This window comes from Gigantopelta aegis, chromosome 12, assembly GCF_016097555.1.
Source record: "Gigantopelta aegis isolate Gae_Host chromosome 12, Gae_host_genome, whole genome shotgun sequence".
Taxonomy (NCBI): domain Eukaryota; kingdom Metazoa; phylum Mollusca; class Gastropoda; order Neomphalida; family Peltospiridae; genus Gigantopelta; species Gigantopelta aegis.
In genome coordinates, this window is record NC_054710.1 from 13,797,518 (window position 1) to 13,815,749 (window position 18,232).

Consider the following 18,232-nt stretch of genomic DNA (forward strand, 5'->3'; position numbering starts at 1 on the left):
ATTATATATATATGAACACACTGCTTATAATGAACCTGTGTTATGTTATCAAATTTTATAGTTCTAAATTTCCTTAATTATACACTAGTATTGATACCATAGTTCAATTATGTTTGTAAATTATCTAAGGATTCCCTGATCAGAGTTAATGCTTGTCATTTACTTCTCCTTTCTAAACGAATACACTCTATGTTTTTTTCCGAGGTACACCAAGTATTCCCTCTAACATCAGCACACGCAGCATCAGTCCAACTGCTGTGTCTATAACTTGGGTAGAGGAATTCAATGGTGGATCAGCACAGATGTTTCTTGTACAATACCGAGGAGATGCAACATCGCAGTGGACGAATTTTACTGAAATGTTTTCTGAAAGAGGCATCGGCACAAAGCACACTATTCTGATACCAGATCTACACCCAAAGACGAAATACTTGCTGCGAGTTCTGGCGTTTAACAAATATGGATACAAAGACTTCACAGAGGAACAGAAGATTTTGACAGCAGGTAATTAGTAGATGACACTAACAAAAATAGGTTTCCTTTTAAATGTCTACTTTCCCATCTAAGTAATTTAATTAGCATCAGCTGAAAAGGGAATTTAACTGAAAGCATTCACAAAGAATTGTTCTATTAAATCAAGTAACTGTGTCTACGTAATAGGGAAACACAAGGCAGTGCCACATGGGACCAGTCATGATACTGACAAAATGATAGTTCGGCTTTGCCTAGTATAGAAATACAATATTAAACATACTATCCTGATCTCATTGCCATTGTTATCATGCTGCTAATTAAAACAGTGTTTTAATTACTAACATTTCATATGCTTAAAATATCAATAAAATATGAGTGGCTATACAAAACTGACCGGATAAATGAATCACAATAAGAGTAGTCACCCTTGAATAAAATGAAAAACGGTAACAAAAATAAAACATGTAATTTATATGTGTTTAAATGAATGAATGAATGAATGAATGTTTAACGATACCCCCAGCATGAGGTTACATAATATGAAACAATAAATTTATTTATAAAAAAACTAAGTAACGCAGTAAGCAAGTGTGATAACCATCTTTTGACACTTTCTGAAGGTATTCCTCAAGCAACTTCAAAAATGTCATGACAAAAGCAATTTTAAGAACCCTGAACAAGAAATAAAAACAAAATACTAAGATTTATAATAGGGATCATCGATGATATCGCCAATTATAACTATAATACTTATGGAACACCAATAATAGTTTTGCAATTTCCCTACAATAGCTGTTTTAGGCTGATTGTTGGAATAAAGCATTTTGGCGTATTTAGGTACTCAAGGGACATTTGGATTAATACAAATACAGCATGTCTTGAGGTGAAACAGTTTAGACTATATGTCAGAATTACCAAATGTTTGACATCTAATAGCCGATGACTAATAAATCAATGCGCTCTAGTACTGACGTTAAACAAAACAAACAAACAAACAAAATATATCAGTATAATAAACGTGTATTTAATTCCAGGCGTGTCTGATGAACTGAACCTTGTAGCAGTCGCAGTAGGCAGTGGATTAGGATTCATCATCTTGATTCTGCTTCTTGTTGTCACTATTTTGGTCTGTCGAAGAAGAAAAACTAAAGGTATGAAATGAATTGAAATGTACAAAGAATCGAGACCGTTGTTTCATCACACACACACACACACACACACACACACACACACACACACACACACACACAGAGAGAGAGAGAGAGAGAGAGAGAGAGAGAGAGAGAGAGAGAGAGAGAGAGAGAGAGAGAGAGAGAGAGAGAGAGAGAGAGAGAGAGAGAGAGAGAGAGAGAGAGAGAGAGAGAGAGAGAGAGAGAGAGAGAGAGTATTGTAGACCCCATGCATGTGGTTGAGATTAACAGCATCCTTTTTATGGGTGTCTGGATACCTCAGAACGCATCGTGGTTAGTCTAAAATTTGCGGTCGATTCGGTGCTACAAGTTCGAGTCCCAGCAACGGCATGGGACAATTTGTGAGGCCAGAAAGGAGAGAGAGGATGGATAATGTGCTTGTAATAAAATGTTTCACCAATCGTTTTATTTGTATTTTTATTTTCATTTGTTTGTGTTTTTCCACAGAAAAAGCCAGTGAAGATGTTACATATGATTCAAGGTAAACTGCAGAGTTGTGAGTTTCGACCTGACAAGTATTGTCATTGAAACCGCATACTATTCGAGAAAAATAACAGCAAACATTAACACAGACACAAAAACAAACAACAACAAAACACATCTCACGAATTCAGGAACTTTAGGTGTATAATGCTTAAAATAGCTCAGTTGTCAGTACTATCATTCGTCACAAAGACATCATAAGCAGGGATGGAGAATGGAGGGGGGCAGGGGTACTGAAAGGTGATGAAATATGGGCTTGAATATTGGTTTAATACAACCGGTATTGATAGCATTCAATCTAAATTGTTTGATAACAATTACTAGTGTCTGTGTATTATATCTTCCGATATGGAATTATTATTATTGCTATTGTTGTTGTTGTTGATGTAATTATTATTGTTATTGTTATTATCATTGTTGACGTAGTTGTTGTTCTTGTTTCATTATTATTTCATAGTATATACTTTGCCTTACCACTCACCTTCAACTTCTGTCACTAAAATTACAATAAAATAATATTAAAATAATATGCGTCATATTTATAATCTTATATACAATTGCGTAGGGTTTCTCCTGTCTGTTTCTCCTATTATTATTATTATTATCATTATCATCATTATTATCATCATCATCATCATCATCATCATCATCATCATCATTATGATTATTATTATTATTATTATTATTATTAATTATAATACATGTATTAGAAACAAATTAAAATTGTTTGTTTCCGGTAATATGTCAAAATTTTATCCCTTTCTTCTTCTTCTTCTTCTTCTTCTTTTTGTTGTTGTTGTTGTTGTTATTGTTTTTGTCTTCTTTTTCGGCCGTGCGTGGGGGAGTTTGGCTTTATTTTAGTGGGGTTTTTTAATTAAAAATGCATTAGAAAATTAAAACAAAAAATAACGCCTTTAAATTAGTGTTAGTTGGCAGTCGGATCGGGTTACCAGAAATACTTTGTTGTTGAATTCGTAGTAGTTGTAGTAGTAGTAGTAGTGGTAGTAATAGTAGTAGTAGTAGTGGTAGTGGTAGTAGTAGTAGTGGTTGTAATAGTAGTAGTAGTAGTAGTAGTAGTAGTCGTAGTAGTGGTAGTAGTGATAGTAATAGTAGTAGTAGAAAATTAAAACAAAAAATAACGCCTTTAAATTGGTGTTAGTTGGTAGTCGGGCGGGTTACCAGAAATACATGTACTTTGTTGTTGAATTAGTAGTAGTTGTAGTAGTAGTAGTAGTAGTGGTAGTAATAGTAGTAGTAGTGGTTTTAGTAGTATTGGTAGTAATAGTAATAGTAGTAATAGTAGTAGTCGTCGTCGTAGTAGTGGTAGTAATAGTAGTAGTAGTAGTAGTAGTAGTAGTGATAGTAACATCAGTAGTAGTATTTGTAGTAGTAGAAGTAGTAGTAGTAGTAGTAGTAGTAGTAGTCGTCGTAGCAGTAGTAGTAGTGGTAGCAGTAATAGTAGTTGTAGTTTTGCTTTGTTTTTGCTAAGTGTTATATTGTAGATGCAAATGTTTTAAAAATTAAATATTTGCTAGTCATAGTTATACGTAATAATACGTTAAGATGTATTCCATTCATTATGTTATTTACATCTTGTTTATACTTGATTTCAGCCAGCCAAATGCTAGGTTACAGAAAACCATGCAACATAACAACCCAACTTATGAACATGGTGAGTAGGTCTGATTTATCTCCCCTTTAATAGAGCAATAACGGTTGTAGTGTGCCAAATAACATGGTTGAAACTTAGCAGTCGCCCGGTCGCCCGTGGCGACCTTTATTGGCTAAGGGCGACTAAGAATTTTACAAAGGTAGTCCGATGGGCGACCATCGATTTTAGTGTCTGGCGAGTATGGTACTAGTTAAAAAAAGAAACACACTGATACTGAATCGAATGCGACAAAACACATTCGCGTCTATGTTGGCGCGAACTACAGATCAGGCAGCAGAGGACCTAGAACAGGTTCTATATTTTGACAGCGCTAACATAATGAATAAAGGTAAAATTCATATAAAAAACATATGAATTTATTAAGTTTTAAACCCATACCATCTCAAATAACATTTTATTGCTTGTAAACGTGCAGTGTAAATTAAAACAAACTGCGTAGGTTAATTCTTTTTTAAGGCAGTTGATGGAACATCCAAGGTAATCTGAAGGTTAATCTGAAGGAACGTGTCTCTGCACAAAGCAGAGTCGAAAGGGCATTTGTCAAAACAGTGGATGATTCCATGGATCTATATCTAGGAGAACAGTCGCTCCCGAGGAAATCATTTGCTGTGAATTTCACCCCTCTTGTATCACCACAAAGTTTCTTCCATTCCTGTTGCATCGCCACAAAGAGGACTGCCACTTCCAAACTAGTTTACTAAAGCATGCACAGTTCTACATTTAGTCAATTTCTACTGCATTATTTTTTACCATGCATTGAACATGAGATTTAATGTTTAATTTAATGGTACTTTGTAAAGAAACATGTTTATTTATACTGGATTTCTTTTTCAATTTTTTATTTATTTGAGTTGGTATGGGTTTAAAACTTAACATGTTATTATATAAATTTTTACTTTATTCATTATGAAGTAAAACGTCAATTCATGAGTTATTATTCAACAAAAAACCCTATAGTTTTAATTTTACCTTTGCAGTTAAATTCTAGTGTGATAATTGGAGGGCTAGTTAAATTGGAGAAGGGCCAGTAAGATTTTTGTTCAACTGGCCCTACTGGCGACCTTGGTTTTCATGTTAATTTTCAACCCTGAAAGCAGCGCTTATATTTACTCGCCACCTCGCTACCAGGACTGGACAAATTTATAGAAACTTAAAGAAAATTATCTTCTTAACCGTTTAAGGAGTTTTAGACTATTAACTACTCAGTCCCCCTCCTCCCTCCCCCACCCCCCAACAAAACCTCCTAGCTACGGCCCTAGCTACTCGCTTTATTTCCCATACAGATAACATCACGGATGACATTGTGGGAACGCATGTAACGGAATGCGCTAGAATTTTGCGAGTTTGTTTGTTTAATAGTTTTATTTCCCATACAGATAGCAGCACGGATGTTATTGTGGGAACTTCGTGCGACGAGGAAGCACAATACGATACAGTGACAGTTAACGAAAACCTAAAACGAGGTATGTGCAAGCAATTTGTTTATTGTATTCAAAGATAATAATTACCATAATAAAATATAATACACAATATGCGTGTATTTTCTTTAAATGGGTTGCAACATCACTAAAAAGTGCCGAGTGTTCTCCAGACTAAAATAACATACATTATATAAACAATGTCTTACTCGAAAACCACCCAGAGACCACCATCATCCCAATTTAAAGACTGGATATCCGGGACACTTTTAAGTATGGGGAAGGATCTCTCTGATACAGTATGAAAATAACAGTTCAAGATCCTCAAAGAATTTCTATATGTCATCAAGACTTGTTTAATGTGACCGTGGTATGTGTTATCCTGCCTGTGGAATGGTACATATAAAAGATCTCTTGCTACTAATGGAAATATGTAGTGGGTCAATTGTCCCCTCCCTCCCCCCACCCCCCTCAAATAAAACCAATAGAGACATTCAGCCAAAATGAGCTGACCTGAAAACTTTTAACAATGCATTTTCATTATTCTATTCACGATATTAGATATTAGAATAAAATATTGTTGTCCAGTTGCGGGCACTTTCGTTTACTTCGGACAAAAATCAGCGTGTTCCCTACAAAAATATGAATGAATGAATGAATGAATGAGTTAATGAATGAATGCTTATCGACACACACGTATGAAAAATACATCGGCTATTGGGTGTCAATCTATGGTAAATGAAAAAAAATAAAGAAAAAGATAGGAAACCGTATGCCTATGGTTATTGGGCAGGACGCAGCCCAGTGGTAAAGTGTCCGCTCGATGCGCGGTCGGTCTGGGATCGATCACCGTCGATGGGCCCACTGGGCTATTTCTCGTTCTTGCAAGTGCTCCACAACTGGAGTTACAAAGGCCGTGTTTGTACTATCCTGTATGTGTGATGGTGCATATAAAAGATCCCCTACTGCTAATCGAAAAAGAGTAGCCCATAAAGCGGAGACAGCGGGTTTCCTCTCTCAATATCTGTGTGATCCTTAACCATATGTCCGACCCCATATAACCGTAAATAAAATGTATTGAGTGAGTTGTTAAATAAAACATTTCCTTCCTTCCTTGCCTATGGTTAAGAATGCACTGGAATGGTGTTGCAATTCTTTCATTTTGTTTTCTCCTTCAGGACAAGGACCAGCAAGCGGATGTTCGCCAGTCGAGGACAGCGAGGAAGCACCATATGATACTCTCACCGTTTACGAAAATTTAAAATAAGGTTTGTATGTTATATTGTATCTTTAACAAATGTAGTTTAAGTGCCCTTAGCAAGAATCAAACAAGATTAAAATGGCAAGTATCCCATTTAGGGGAGGATTCGACTTATTTTAATGGACAGGATTTAGCTCAGTCGGCTGGGTGCTCGCTTGAGGTGCATGCATCACAGGATCGAACCACCTCAGTGAATCCATTCAAATGATTGGAGTTTTCTCGTTCCAACCAGTGCACCACAACTGATCAAAGGCCGTTGTATGTGCTTTCCTGTCTGTGGGAAAGTGCTTATTAAAGATCATTGCTGCATTAGGAAAAATGTAGCGGGTTTCCTCTGATGACTACATGTCAGAATTACCAAATGTTTGACATCCAATAGCCGACGATTAATTAATCAATGTGCTTTAGTTTTGTCGTTAAGCAAAAGAAATTTTGACGTTTTTCAACTTATTTTCAAGTGCATTCTCCACTAATATAATACTTCCATTTAAGTAGTTGCATGTAGTCACACACCCTGCACAATGTCATAGATCATGCTTACACGATACCCTTAAAAAGTGTTTTTGCTGGAGCACATTGATTAATTAATTATTGGCGATTGGATGTCAAACATTTAGTAATTCTGACTCGTATTCATCAGAGGAAACCCGCTACATTTTTCCTAAAGCAGCAAGGGATCTTTTATATGCACTTTCCCACAGTCAGAAAAGCACATACCACGGCCTTTGTCTAGTTGTGATGCACTGGTTGGAACGAGAGAAAAAAAACCCAATCAGCTGAATGGATGCACCGAGAGGTGGTTCGATACTGCGACGACAAGATAGCCTTAGAGCTTTACAATACTAAATTGTTGAACGGCTTGTATAAGTATTGTTTACCAGATGATTACACCTTGTTTGTTTTTTTTAGTTTTTTTTTTTTTTTTTACCGACACCTCGCGTAACAAAAGATTACTAGGTTAAAAAGAAATAGTAAAAATAAACAAACAAGCAAAATAAGTAAATAAAACAAAATCCCCCACATTATTATCATCATCAGAATCAGTATCGACCATAAATGTGATTATTTTCATCACCATTGATTCTGTGATTATCTTACTTTCAGTTTTCAGACAAAGGTATATTCATGACACGTCTGCTGTACATCGATTCAGAAGACCGACGAGAGAGCTCAACATGATTATAATGAAGATGTTGATCAGAAATATTCAACCTGACTGTTACACCGTTACTATACTGAGAGGCATATACATTTTATTCATTTTTTTCCCGATTTGAATAAAATCCATTACGGTTGTTATCAGTATGCCATTTGTACGCATTCTTAATATATATGATATGACATTTCGATAAGAAAATATTCTGTGAAATACTGTTTGCCTTTCAGTATATTATTATGGATCACTGTTGTGCAAGTTGTATTCAGTATCTTAAGTTATTATTCATGAAAATTACCAAATTTTTATTTTTTGAACGTTTATCTGATATCTGTTAGTTGCCTCCTGTATCATATTAATCCAGATTTTAGAGAGAATTCAGAGAAAATCTGAGTTGAATTCGGCTTCTCATCAAACGAGTAGTTTTTGCAGCATATATCTAAATAGAACTAATATGTTAGAAAGAAGAACAATTAGGTCTACTCCAGAGATATACGTAATATTTTCATGAAACTGACCATTAACAACTATTGTTAATGCAAGTATTTCTTATACTACTACTACTACTACTACTACTACTACTACTACTACTACTAACTACTACTAACTACTACTACTGCTACTATTAGTCAATTCGACTATTGCTACTACTACTACTAGTATTGCTACTTCGAGTATTGCTATTACTACTACTACGATTATTGCTACTACTACTACTACTACTACTACTACTAATGATAATAATAATAATAATAATACCATATAATAATACCACCACCACCACCACCACCACCACCACTACTACTACTACTACTACTACTATTACTACTACTACCACCACCATTAATACTACTGATGCTACTACAACTTATAATATTGTTAAAGGGACATTATTGAGTTTTCTGCAATTCTTAAGATGTTATCGACTAACGGGGACTTTTTAATGATTGTAATTAAATTGACACAGCGTAATTTACGAATGAATGTTAAATGAATGAACAGCAGAAGTCTCAAGTTGGTGATATAGTTTCTTGTATTGTACTTTCCAAACATGAAACGTGATTAATAAGTTAACAACATGGTGATACAGATAATATACAAGTCAGAACTCTTGGGTCAATGACACACAGGTCTCCCGATAGAGTTGACATTGATTATGTTACAAAACTCTCTCTTGGATCTTCCAGTAGAGTTTGTACTTTTGTGAGAGAACTTCAAGGCATGTGAACAGTATCTGTTCTCCCCGAGTCTGTCTTTCATGGGTAAATTGTTCTTATTTATAAGACGCATACTAAACACGTATCTATGTAATACACAGTTGTCAAGGTGTACTCGTTCAGACGCCTGCAATACCCGTGGCAACAATTAAATTGCATTGTATTATATTGTTCGTTACATATTTAATTAGTGCTTGACACTAATTGGTTTGATTGGCATGTCTCTAAGTGGATACCATGGCAGACGTCAGATTACCAATTAACTCATTCTAATTAATACACATGTAAAAATAAAGATATAATCCGTATTGTTATGAAGTTGAAGTTTAGCACTGTGACAGTTATCCACCGCCCGAAAGAAATGACACGTCCTCGTGTCTAGGAAATAAACTTGTTAAGGTAGTTTATATACAGTGCTTGAAATAATTGTCCCGCGTCCGAAATGTGGTATCACAAATAAACTGTTTCATCTATTAGACAAGTTTTTCGCTTGTATCGTAATATCGTTGAGTCAGTTGGTTAACATTGACGTCGTCTGAAGCAGTTATAGTTGACAGGCTGTTTATCTCGAGTTCGAATCCAGGCACTGATGCTGATGGTGCTGTCGTCTGTATAAACGTATACATGGTTTTGGCTGTGTGAATGTCAAGCTTACTTTCTAATATCAGTTTAGGTATCTCAAGATTATGAACTTAATATGTTTACTGTTTATATTATTTATTCTGAAAAAACATTTAATAATCAAATGAGTCGTTATTTACCGTTGGTGATATTTGTCTCGTCTTATGTACTGTTGTGGATAAGTTGTATTACTCAATGTATTTAGTCTTTGAACTAGTTCATAATTTTCCCGTCTAAGATTTTCTAACTCAGTGTTTTGTTGATCAAGCTTATTGTAATAAGTGGTTGATTGTTGATGTAAAGCATCAATGTCTGTTTGCATTTCATGACACACAATTTTGTTATACTCTTCATTATTTGCATTACTGTTACGAGAAACGTTTAAGTCTTCTGTCAAAATATTTATTATACTTTGTAACAACGCTACATCCTTTTTAGACTCTTGGAGTTCTTTTGTATTTGTACGGGTTTGTTCTAGCTGTGCTTTTAGTGAACTGATTTCCTCAGATTGGTTCTGGATGGTTAGTTGTGCTTCTATCAAATCTTTGGTTGTTTTATTAAAATGATTTCTGGCTTGGTTTATTTCCCTACTGCACTTTTGTTTGTCCTTAAGTGCATTGAGTTCTTGTTTTAGTGGGTTATTTAAGTTGACAGGGCTAGTGAAAGCCTTAGCACCTAAGTTAGAAAATGGTAGTTGCCTAGCACAAAATTTTCGAAATTCATACTGAGATTTTCTCTTTGTTTTTCCGATTTGCGTTTAGGTTTAGAAATGTTGTTGACTTGGGTATGATGTTTGGAGTATTTATGACAATTTATGTGGTTTACATCTGAGTGAGCATTTAGATTAGAACATTTTAAACAGAACATTTGTAATGGACATAGATTTGCATGATGCATTTCTGTCGGTCCAACAGCTCTGTAAGTTGCGCATAAGGCGTGTAACCATTAACAAGTAACAACTGTATATATAAGGCATGCTACCATCCATACGTGCGTGTAACTAACGCATAATGCGTGTAACCATTAACACTTGTTATATTCTAAGGTATGTGTTACAGCATAGAAATATATACACATGAATGTGAGATTGACATAGATAATAATTGCATAAAAATAAACATTGTACGAAATATATAGTTAAAATGACTTACCTAGTTATACAATGAAGAGAGAATGAATCGAGCGTATACCGCCTTTATTGCGGAATCAGATGTGTGTGTCTGAAACACATTTGCGTCTTGCATAAATATAGCTCGATTCATATGGTTACGTAAACGTCTTATTTCTTGATTAAAGGTTATATTGCTAATGGCGACATACTGTCTAGGTAATGTTTTGTGTGTGTGTCGCCTATCAGTATAAACACTTCATTTTGTTTAATTAATGTATAGTTGATTGGCGTACCTAGCTGCCGTCTTTAAGTTTATCCCTGTTAATTTGTTTACTGTATTCATTGCTGATTGACGTTGCTGGCGTAATTAGCCGCCGGTTGTTAATTGATAAGTCTTACTCTGTTTATTGCTGCACTGTATTGTCAGCGTTACGTGTTTTGTGCAGGTCTGCCTTCGGGTGGTAAATGTCACTGTGATAGTACCCCCGTGCGGCATATAGCTTTTGTCCTCAAAAGCCAAAATAAGTTATTAATAATGAAAGAACATACTAGTATACATCTAAACAAAAAGATGCATAATTACATACATACATACATACTATATTTATATACATTTGAATACTAACTAAATACATACATGAGTATTGCCCTATGTCACATGTCAACACTGTTCTAGGTAGTGAGGAGCTAGCCGTTTAATATGTATTGACCGAGGACTCTGGGTCAATAACTTTAAAAAACCCATGATGGAGAAGTAAAATATAGGCTGTAAATGGCTGAGAGATTACGTAGCTTCCTAGCTGTGAAGAATGAAATGCGTATTTGTGATGGGAGTGCAAATGATTTGTTTGTGAGCTTGTTCGTTGTAAGAAATCCAAGCCAGTTAACACCTAGTGTAGGAAATAAATATCCCGAGGTTTGTAGATTGTCTATATAGTTAGGAGGTTTGATTAACCATTAGGATGGACACATGGTCAAGGGCATTATAGGAATAGTGATACATAGTGGACCCGAAGTAATTTCTACCATTATGCAATGTTTAGGTGACTGGCGTTGTTTGATAATTAACATAATGATGAGTGTGATCATTAAGACAGAGATGATTCCAAGCATGACAGAAATGTGATAGTTTGTGAGATCTGTTAGTACAAATGAGTCTGTTTGTGGTGTTGAGGCTGCTTGGTAGTGAAACGATGGCAGCTCCATAGCTTTACAAGGCACTGCTGTAGTTAATAAGAGTAGGGCAGCACACATAGTTCTAACTTTGAAAAACATCCAATTCACCAGTAATATAGATATAATGGAGAATGCTGAACTTACTATGGTAATAATATCGATATGTAGTTTTCGTATATTAAACGTGTTTCTGATCGTTCTAATATTTGTACTAGGTTCAATTTCATTTTATTTCCTAAAATATATTTTATGAAATTATTTGAAGACAAAATCCAGTTTCGGCTTCTTACAAATATTAAGACGACCAGAAACATATTGAATATACAGACACTGATATTCTAAACAAGAAAATATATTTAATATGTAAGTTTAATCGTAGAAATATTTTATTTGTCGGAAACATCTTACAATGCAGCAAACTCAGCAATGCTCCTTTAATGCTGGTGACAATACTATTACGAAAGAATAGTATAGTCCTTTGTTATATATATATATATATATATATATGTATATATATATATATATATGTATATATATATATATATATATGTATGTATGTATGTAGGTATGTAGGTATGTAGGTATATATGTATATATGTATATATATATATATATATATAATATATATATATATATATATATATATATTACTCAAAGTTTTCTGAGGATGATGAATTCCAGATCTCCTTGCAGTAATGTGTTGGACATTAATCACCAAATAATACAAATGGCCATCGATGTTGTGGTGCACTGGCTGGAACGATAAACAGCTTTATAGTCCCACCGACGGGGATCGATCCCAAACCGACCGCTCATCATGCCAGCGCTTTACCACTGGGCTACGTCCCGCCCCTTGATATTGGAAGAAACATGCATTGCTCCGCCTCCTAAACTAAACATTTGCATTTCCAGTTGAAAAGTGAATTAATTTACAATTACGGGATATTCGATATTCTTTTTGTGTCTATTTTAAAACTAAGCACATAACACTAAACAAAAGAGGGAGCTAACTCCGATGAATTTGAAATAATACATATATTGCATTGTATTTATTGAGAGAACAAAAATTAAAAACGAAAACAGAAGGCGTATACAAAGAAAGTAGTATAATGAAAGTTCACGGAATGTAACCAACAAATTAAAACACTGAATGCCGAATAGCACTAAGTATATGGGGGGGGGGGGGGGGGGGGGGGGGGGGGGGGGTTCACATATAAAAAGCAAATCATAAGAAACGGTCAAAATAGTTTGGCACGATTTACTTGTTTAAAATCAAAAACAAGCAACGATTCTTACTACTGTTCCTTGGCGACAACTAGAGAGTACGTGTCTATAATTATGTATCATGTAACGAGTCCCTCCGACATGTACAGACAGCAACAACCAAACACATTGCGCCGAATTAACAAACACCAACAACCAAACACATTGGGTCGAATTTACAAACACCGACAACCAAACGCATAGCATTCATTCCGCTTATCTCTTATTCTGTAATCAACACCTGAATCCTCAACAGCCAAGACCAGTCGAGACACTGATGGTTCGCTTGGCTAACAATTTATTCTTGTTTAAAATACTACCGGCAACGACAGCCTGATCAATCCACACACTTCGAGTTTTCGAAGTGCAATATGTATTAAATATCTATGGTGAACCAAACCATTAGTTTAACAGATCGGGAATGTTATTACTAGTTTGTATAGCACACCAGCTGGAACCGATTGGAGTTTCGATATATATATATAATATATTTGATATATATATTATATATATATATCTCTCTCTGTCCAATCCGTCTCTCTCTCTCTCTCCTCTCTCTCTCCCTCTCAAACTCTCCTCTCTCTCTCTCCGCTCCGGCTCTCTCCTCCTGCTCCACCATCCTCTCCATCTCCTCCTCCTCTCTTCATCTCACCCCTCTCCTCTCTCTCTCCTCTATCCTCTCTCTCTCGTCTCTGTGTGTGGTGTGTGTGTGTGTGCACACACCCCACCCCAAAGTTGCGAAGTTATATATTTATTATATATAAATTTTACATTTGTTTTACGATCGACCCAAAATAAAAAAAGAAATCCCAAACGTACCCCAAAGTTCCCTTGACATTTCGCCTCATGTAATTGCCCCCCACCCCCCCCCCCCCACCCCAAAACGGATTTTTTTTGGATCCGCTACTGCATAGATAGATAGATACACATACACATACACATACACACATATTTGTTTTTGTTTATTTGTCACTTTTATGATTTATAAATAATTTGAAGTAGTACTTGCATAAAATATAGTTCTAATAGATTTCTTCATTTAAACGCGCGCGCGCGCACACACACACACAAGCGCATATTACACACGCATATCACACACACACACACACATATACACATGGATAGACACACACACATACACACATATAAACACACACATGTGCTCGCACCAATCGTGCTATGTTACATACGGCCAAGAACTCGCTTTCTGTATACTCATGCATTTGATTTATTCATAACTGTAGAAAGAGGAATTGTTGAATTAACATAATGCTTAGCGTCCTCTCTGAGGGCATGACGTTATTCGAGTGAATGTAACTACTCATGAGTGATTTTGTATTACACTTAAGTTCAATAAATAGTTTTTTATTGCACGATCAGAATGGTCTTTATTACTACAGTAAGATTACATGGGTATGTAATAAAAATCAGGAGCTTAATTTTAAAAAAAGAAGTATTAAGCTCTTTTAAGGAACATCGTCATTACAAGTATTTTTGCTTTGCACTGTGAGTTGTGAGTATTTAGTGAATTAGACCCAACATCTTGGGGAGACTTCTCGATATTTTGAAGGTGCAATTTCCAAGATGCAAAATGACGTTTCCGCCAAAACTGTATATTCAATTCAGATTTTTTATTGTTTTTATCTACAATCTTATTTGAGCTTTTTTATTGTAATATTTGTGCTTTTTATTGTTCAAACACGCTGTCCTAGGTTATCTTTCAACGACAGTGGGTTAGTGGTTATAGTTGTACGCTTTCTGTACCTGGAAATTAAATGTTGGTCGTATTGAACAATCTCCTGATAGTTGATCAACTATGCTTTCTTGCTAAATGGTTTAACCTGCAAGAAACATAATTATATTATATACATTTTATATGTCGTAAACAAAATAACCGCTTGGTGATTTCCTTTGTTGCGACTATCTTCAAACGCCAGGGCCCATATTTTCGAAGCTATCTTAGCCTACGAAATTGTGAAATCATCGTAAGCTATGACGTCACTATGGCGTGCGCTGTAGTGACGTCACAACCTACGACGGTTTTACGATTTCGTAGTGCTAAGATTGCTTCGAAAATAGGGCCCCTGGTATGGTAGCAGTATTCATTTAGCTCCCTTGTGTACGCGCAAAGTGGTTTTGTTCAACAACACAACTAGAGCACATTGAGTTATTCAATCATCAGCTACTGGATGTCAAACATTTGGTAATTTTGACATATAGTCTTGGAGAGGAAACCAGCTAAAGTTTCCCATTAGTAGCAAGGGATCTTTTATATGCACCATCCCACAGACGGTAGCACATACCACGGCCATGTTATGATACTGTCAGGGTTGGGGCCCTGAATTCACTACCTTACAAAGTGCATAGCAAACAATATACTAGTATATAAAAAAGGAACAGTGACAAAAGTGGAAATAAAAAGAAGATTGAAAAGAGAAAACTTAAAATGAAGTTATAGTTTGGAAGTTATAGATATACTTCCAAACTGGTGTCATACTTAAAATTATACACATAACGAAAGTAGTAAGTTTCTCAGTTGTGGCTTTCTAGAACTTTTAACCATGGTTCCCAATTGTCGTCGAATTCTGTATGTAAACAGTTTTTGTAATATATGTATTTTTCTATTGTAACTTATCTTTAATAAAATTGTTGATACCAGTTTCATTTAGTGTATTCTTTTGTAATTTTGATTTGTGTATGTAATATTTTACGTTAACAATTAACCAGTTTATATATGTTTACGTTAACTATTTATAAATCCAAATAAGACTGTTCCTATTCTACTGGGTATAATCACCTTTTTATAATAACCATTTTTCTATAATACTCCAGAGTTCAACGACTTTAGGACAGTCATAAAATAGATGCTGCAATGTTTCTGGTTCATGTGATCATATTAAAATCAATCAGTTTTATTTTATGTAAAAAAGTATTTGTTGATATAATTCTATGTAAAATCTAGTACTGAAACCACAACAGCGTTGGGTCTTTTAAAGAGCAGAATGGTAAACTATAATATTTCGCCCATTATGAAGTGGTAAAATCACACCCTTCCACTGAATATTTCATTTGTGATGTAGGAACTATAGATGATTTATTTAGTAGTTTTTATTTTTTTATTATTATTATTTTATTATTTAGTAGTTTGTAAAATGTTTTACTTCCCAGTTGGTCTTTTAGAAAGAGTTTAATTTTCCATGGATTTGGAAAATGTTCTTAATAAAAAGAAAACTTGGACTTACAAAATAAAATATGAAAATAGTCAGTAACGTGATCGATGTGGTGGTCACGGTCTGGGCTGGAATTCACGATATCGGACAAAACAGCCATATACATGTATATTATAGTTAAAATATTCTCTATAATTATTGTTAACATCAAAATTAATTAAGGGCCATTTTTACAAATGTTTTATCTTAGATGTATATATATATCTAGATATATATCTATATCTATATATATATATATATATATATATATATATATATATATATATATATATATATATATATATATATATATATATATATATAAACTTACGGAAAAAAGTTCCTGTGCATCATTAAAATTTCAGTAAGACTTATATTTTTAAAATATAAAAATATTGTGATTTACATATATGAACTATTTATATGTTAAAAGTACAGTTATCCTCTCCTGCCTACCCAACCTAAAGTACGGTATACACAATGTTTGGTGCTCAAATGTTCTCGAGGGAGCATGCCCCCCCACCCCCACCCCCACCCCCACCTCGACCAAAACCTAAACAGAAACAACAAACTAAACAAAACATTTAGAAGAAAAAAAACAAAAAAAAACAACAAAAAAATCCCACCTTCAAACAGGTTCGGGCCATACACGTACTTTCATTGCCCCAGACCGTCGAACTGACAGTGTATCCTACACGCAGACACACACGTTCAACCACTTTGAATACCCTCCACGGGCCCTGCGTGCGCTCAAACACACACACACACACACACACACACACACACACACACACACACACACACACACACACACACACACACACACACACACACTCTCTTTTCAGTTAAAATTCAGTTTATTTCAATTCAAACATTAGGATAGCCAGAAACGCATTCCATATTTTAAGCACGAAATATCAAGTTTGTTTTGTTTAACGACACCACTTGAGCAAACTGATTTATCAATCATCGGCTATTGCATTATAGGTTTGGTACTTAACCATATGCCCGACGCCATTTAACCGTAATTATAGTTTTGAGTGTCTCGGTAACTAAAAACATTCCTTCATTCATTCTAAGGTTGAAATTAGACATTTATACAAGTATGTATTGTTGAGTCAGTTTCTAAAATATGCTAGACTCACAGATACCATCATGTGCATAATTCTGTCCATGCATAAACTTAATAACGCGTGCGTGCGTGCGTGTGTGTGTGTGTTTGTGTGATAGAAAGAGCGATAATGAGAGAGAGAGAGAGAGAAAGAGAGAGAGAGAGAGAGAGAGAGAGAGAGAGAGAGAGAGAGAGAGAGAGAGAGAGAGAGAGAGAGAGAGAGAGAGAGAGAGAGAGAGAGAGAGAGAGAAAGAGAGAGAGAGAGAGAGAGAAGCGTGAAAGACTAAGAAATGAAAGATTAAAGAAATGTTTTAATTAATCGCTTTAATTAGCAGCAATATGGATGGATATCGATTCTAGCTTGCTTTAACAAAGGACTTCTACTCTTTAATGAATAAAGTTAAAATTAATATAAAAAATATATTATTAAGTTTTAAACCCATACCAACTAATCTGAAAAAAATTAAGTGTAAATAAAAATGTTTCTGTACAAATTATCATCAAATTGCAAAGGACAAATCTTATTTTACAATGCAGGTATGAAGACAACTGATGGAACAGCCAGTGTAAAGAACGCTCGATTCTACCATTGGTTTCAGTGTACTGCATTATCGATTACTTCGATAGCAATGCAGCTAAGGCTGTTCTAGCATTTTGTCTTCACCCTTGTATTAAAAATGAGATTAGTCTATATAATTGCATGGCTATTTGTTAGATTCCCAGTCTGCAGCTCGTCGCGGTTAGACGTGTCTGTGCACACTGCACGTACTTTCGCGGCTCGACTTCGGAATCCTTCACTTTTTTTGTTTTTGTCAACGAAGTGAAGTTTTCTACTGGGATGTATGCGGCCATTAGAACTGATTGAACGCT

The 18,232-nt window shown here is 35.1% G+C and overlaps 1 protein-coding gene across 1 annotated transcript in view; it reads right to left on the bottom strand.

Moving 5' to 3' along the window:
- Positions 1-1,497: 1,497 nt before the first annotated feature.
- The window catches only part of LOC121385837 (deleted in malignant brain tumors 1 protein-like), a 77,894-nt gene continuing 61,159 nt past the window's right edge, over positions 1,498-18,232 (bottom strand). Inside the window, exon 19 of the mRNA XM_041516626.1 lies at positions 1,498-1,602. Within this exon, the coding sequence (XP_041372560.1) occupies positions 1,593-1,602 (10 nt within the window). The 3' untranslated portion in view covers positions 1,498-1,592. The remainder of the gene's footprint in view (positions 1,603-18,232) is intronic.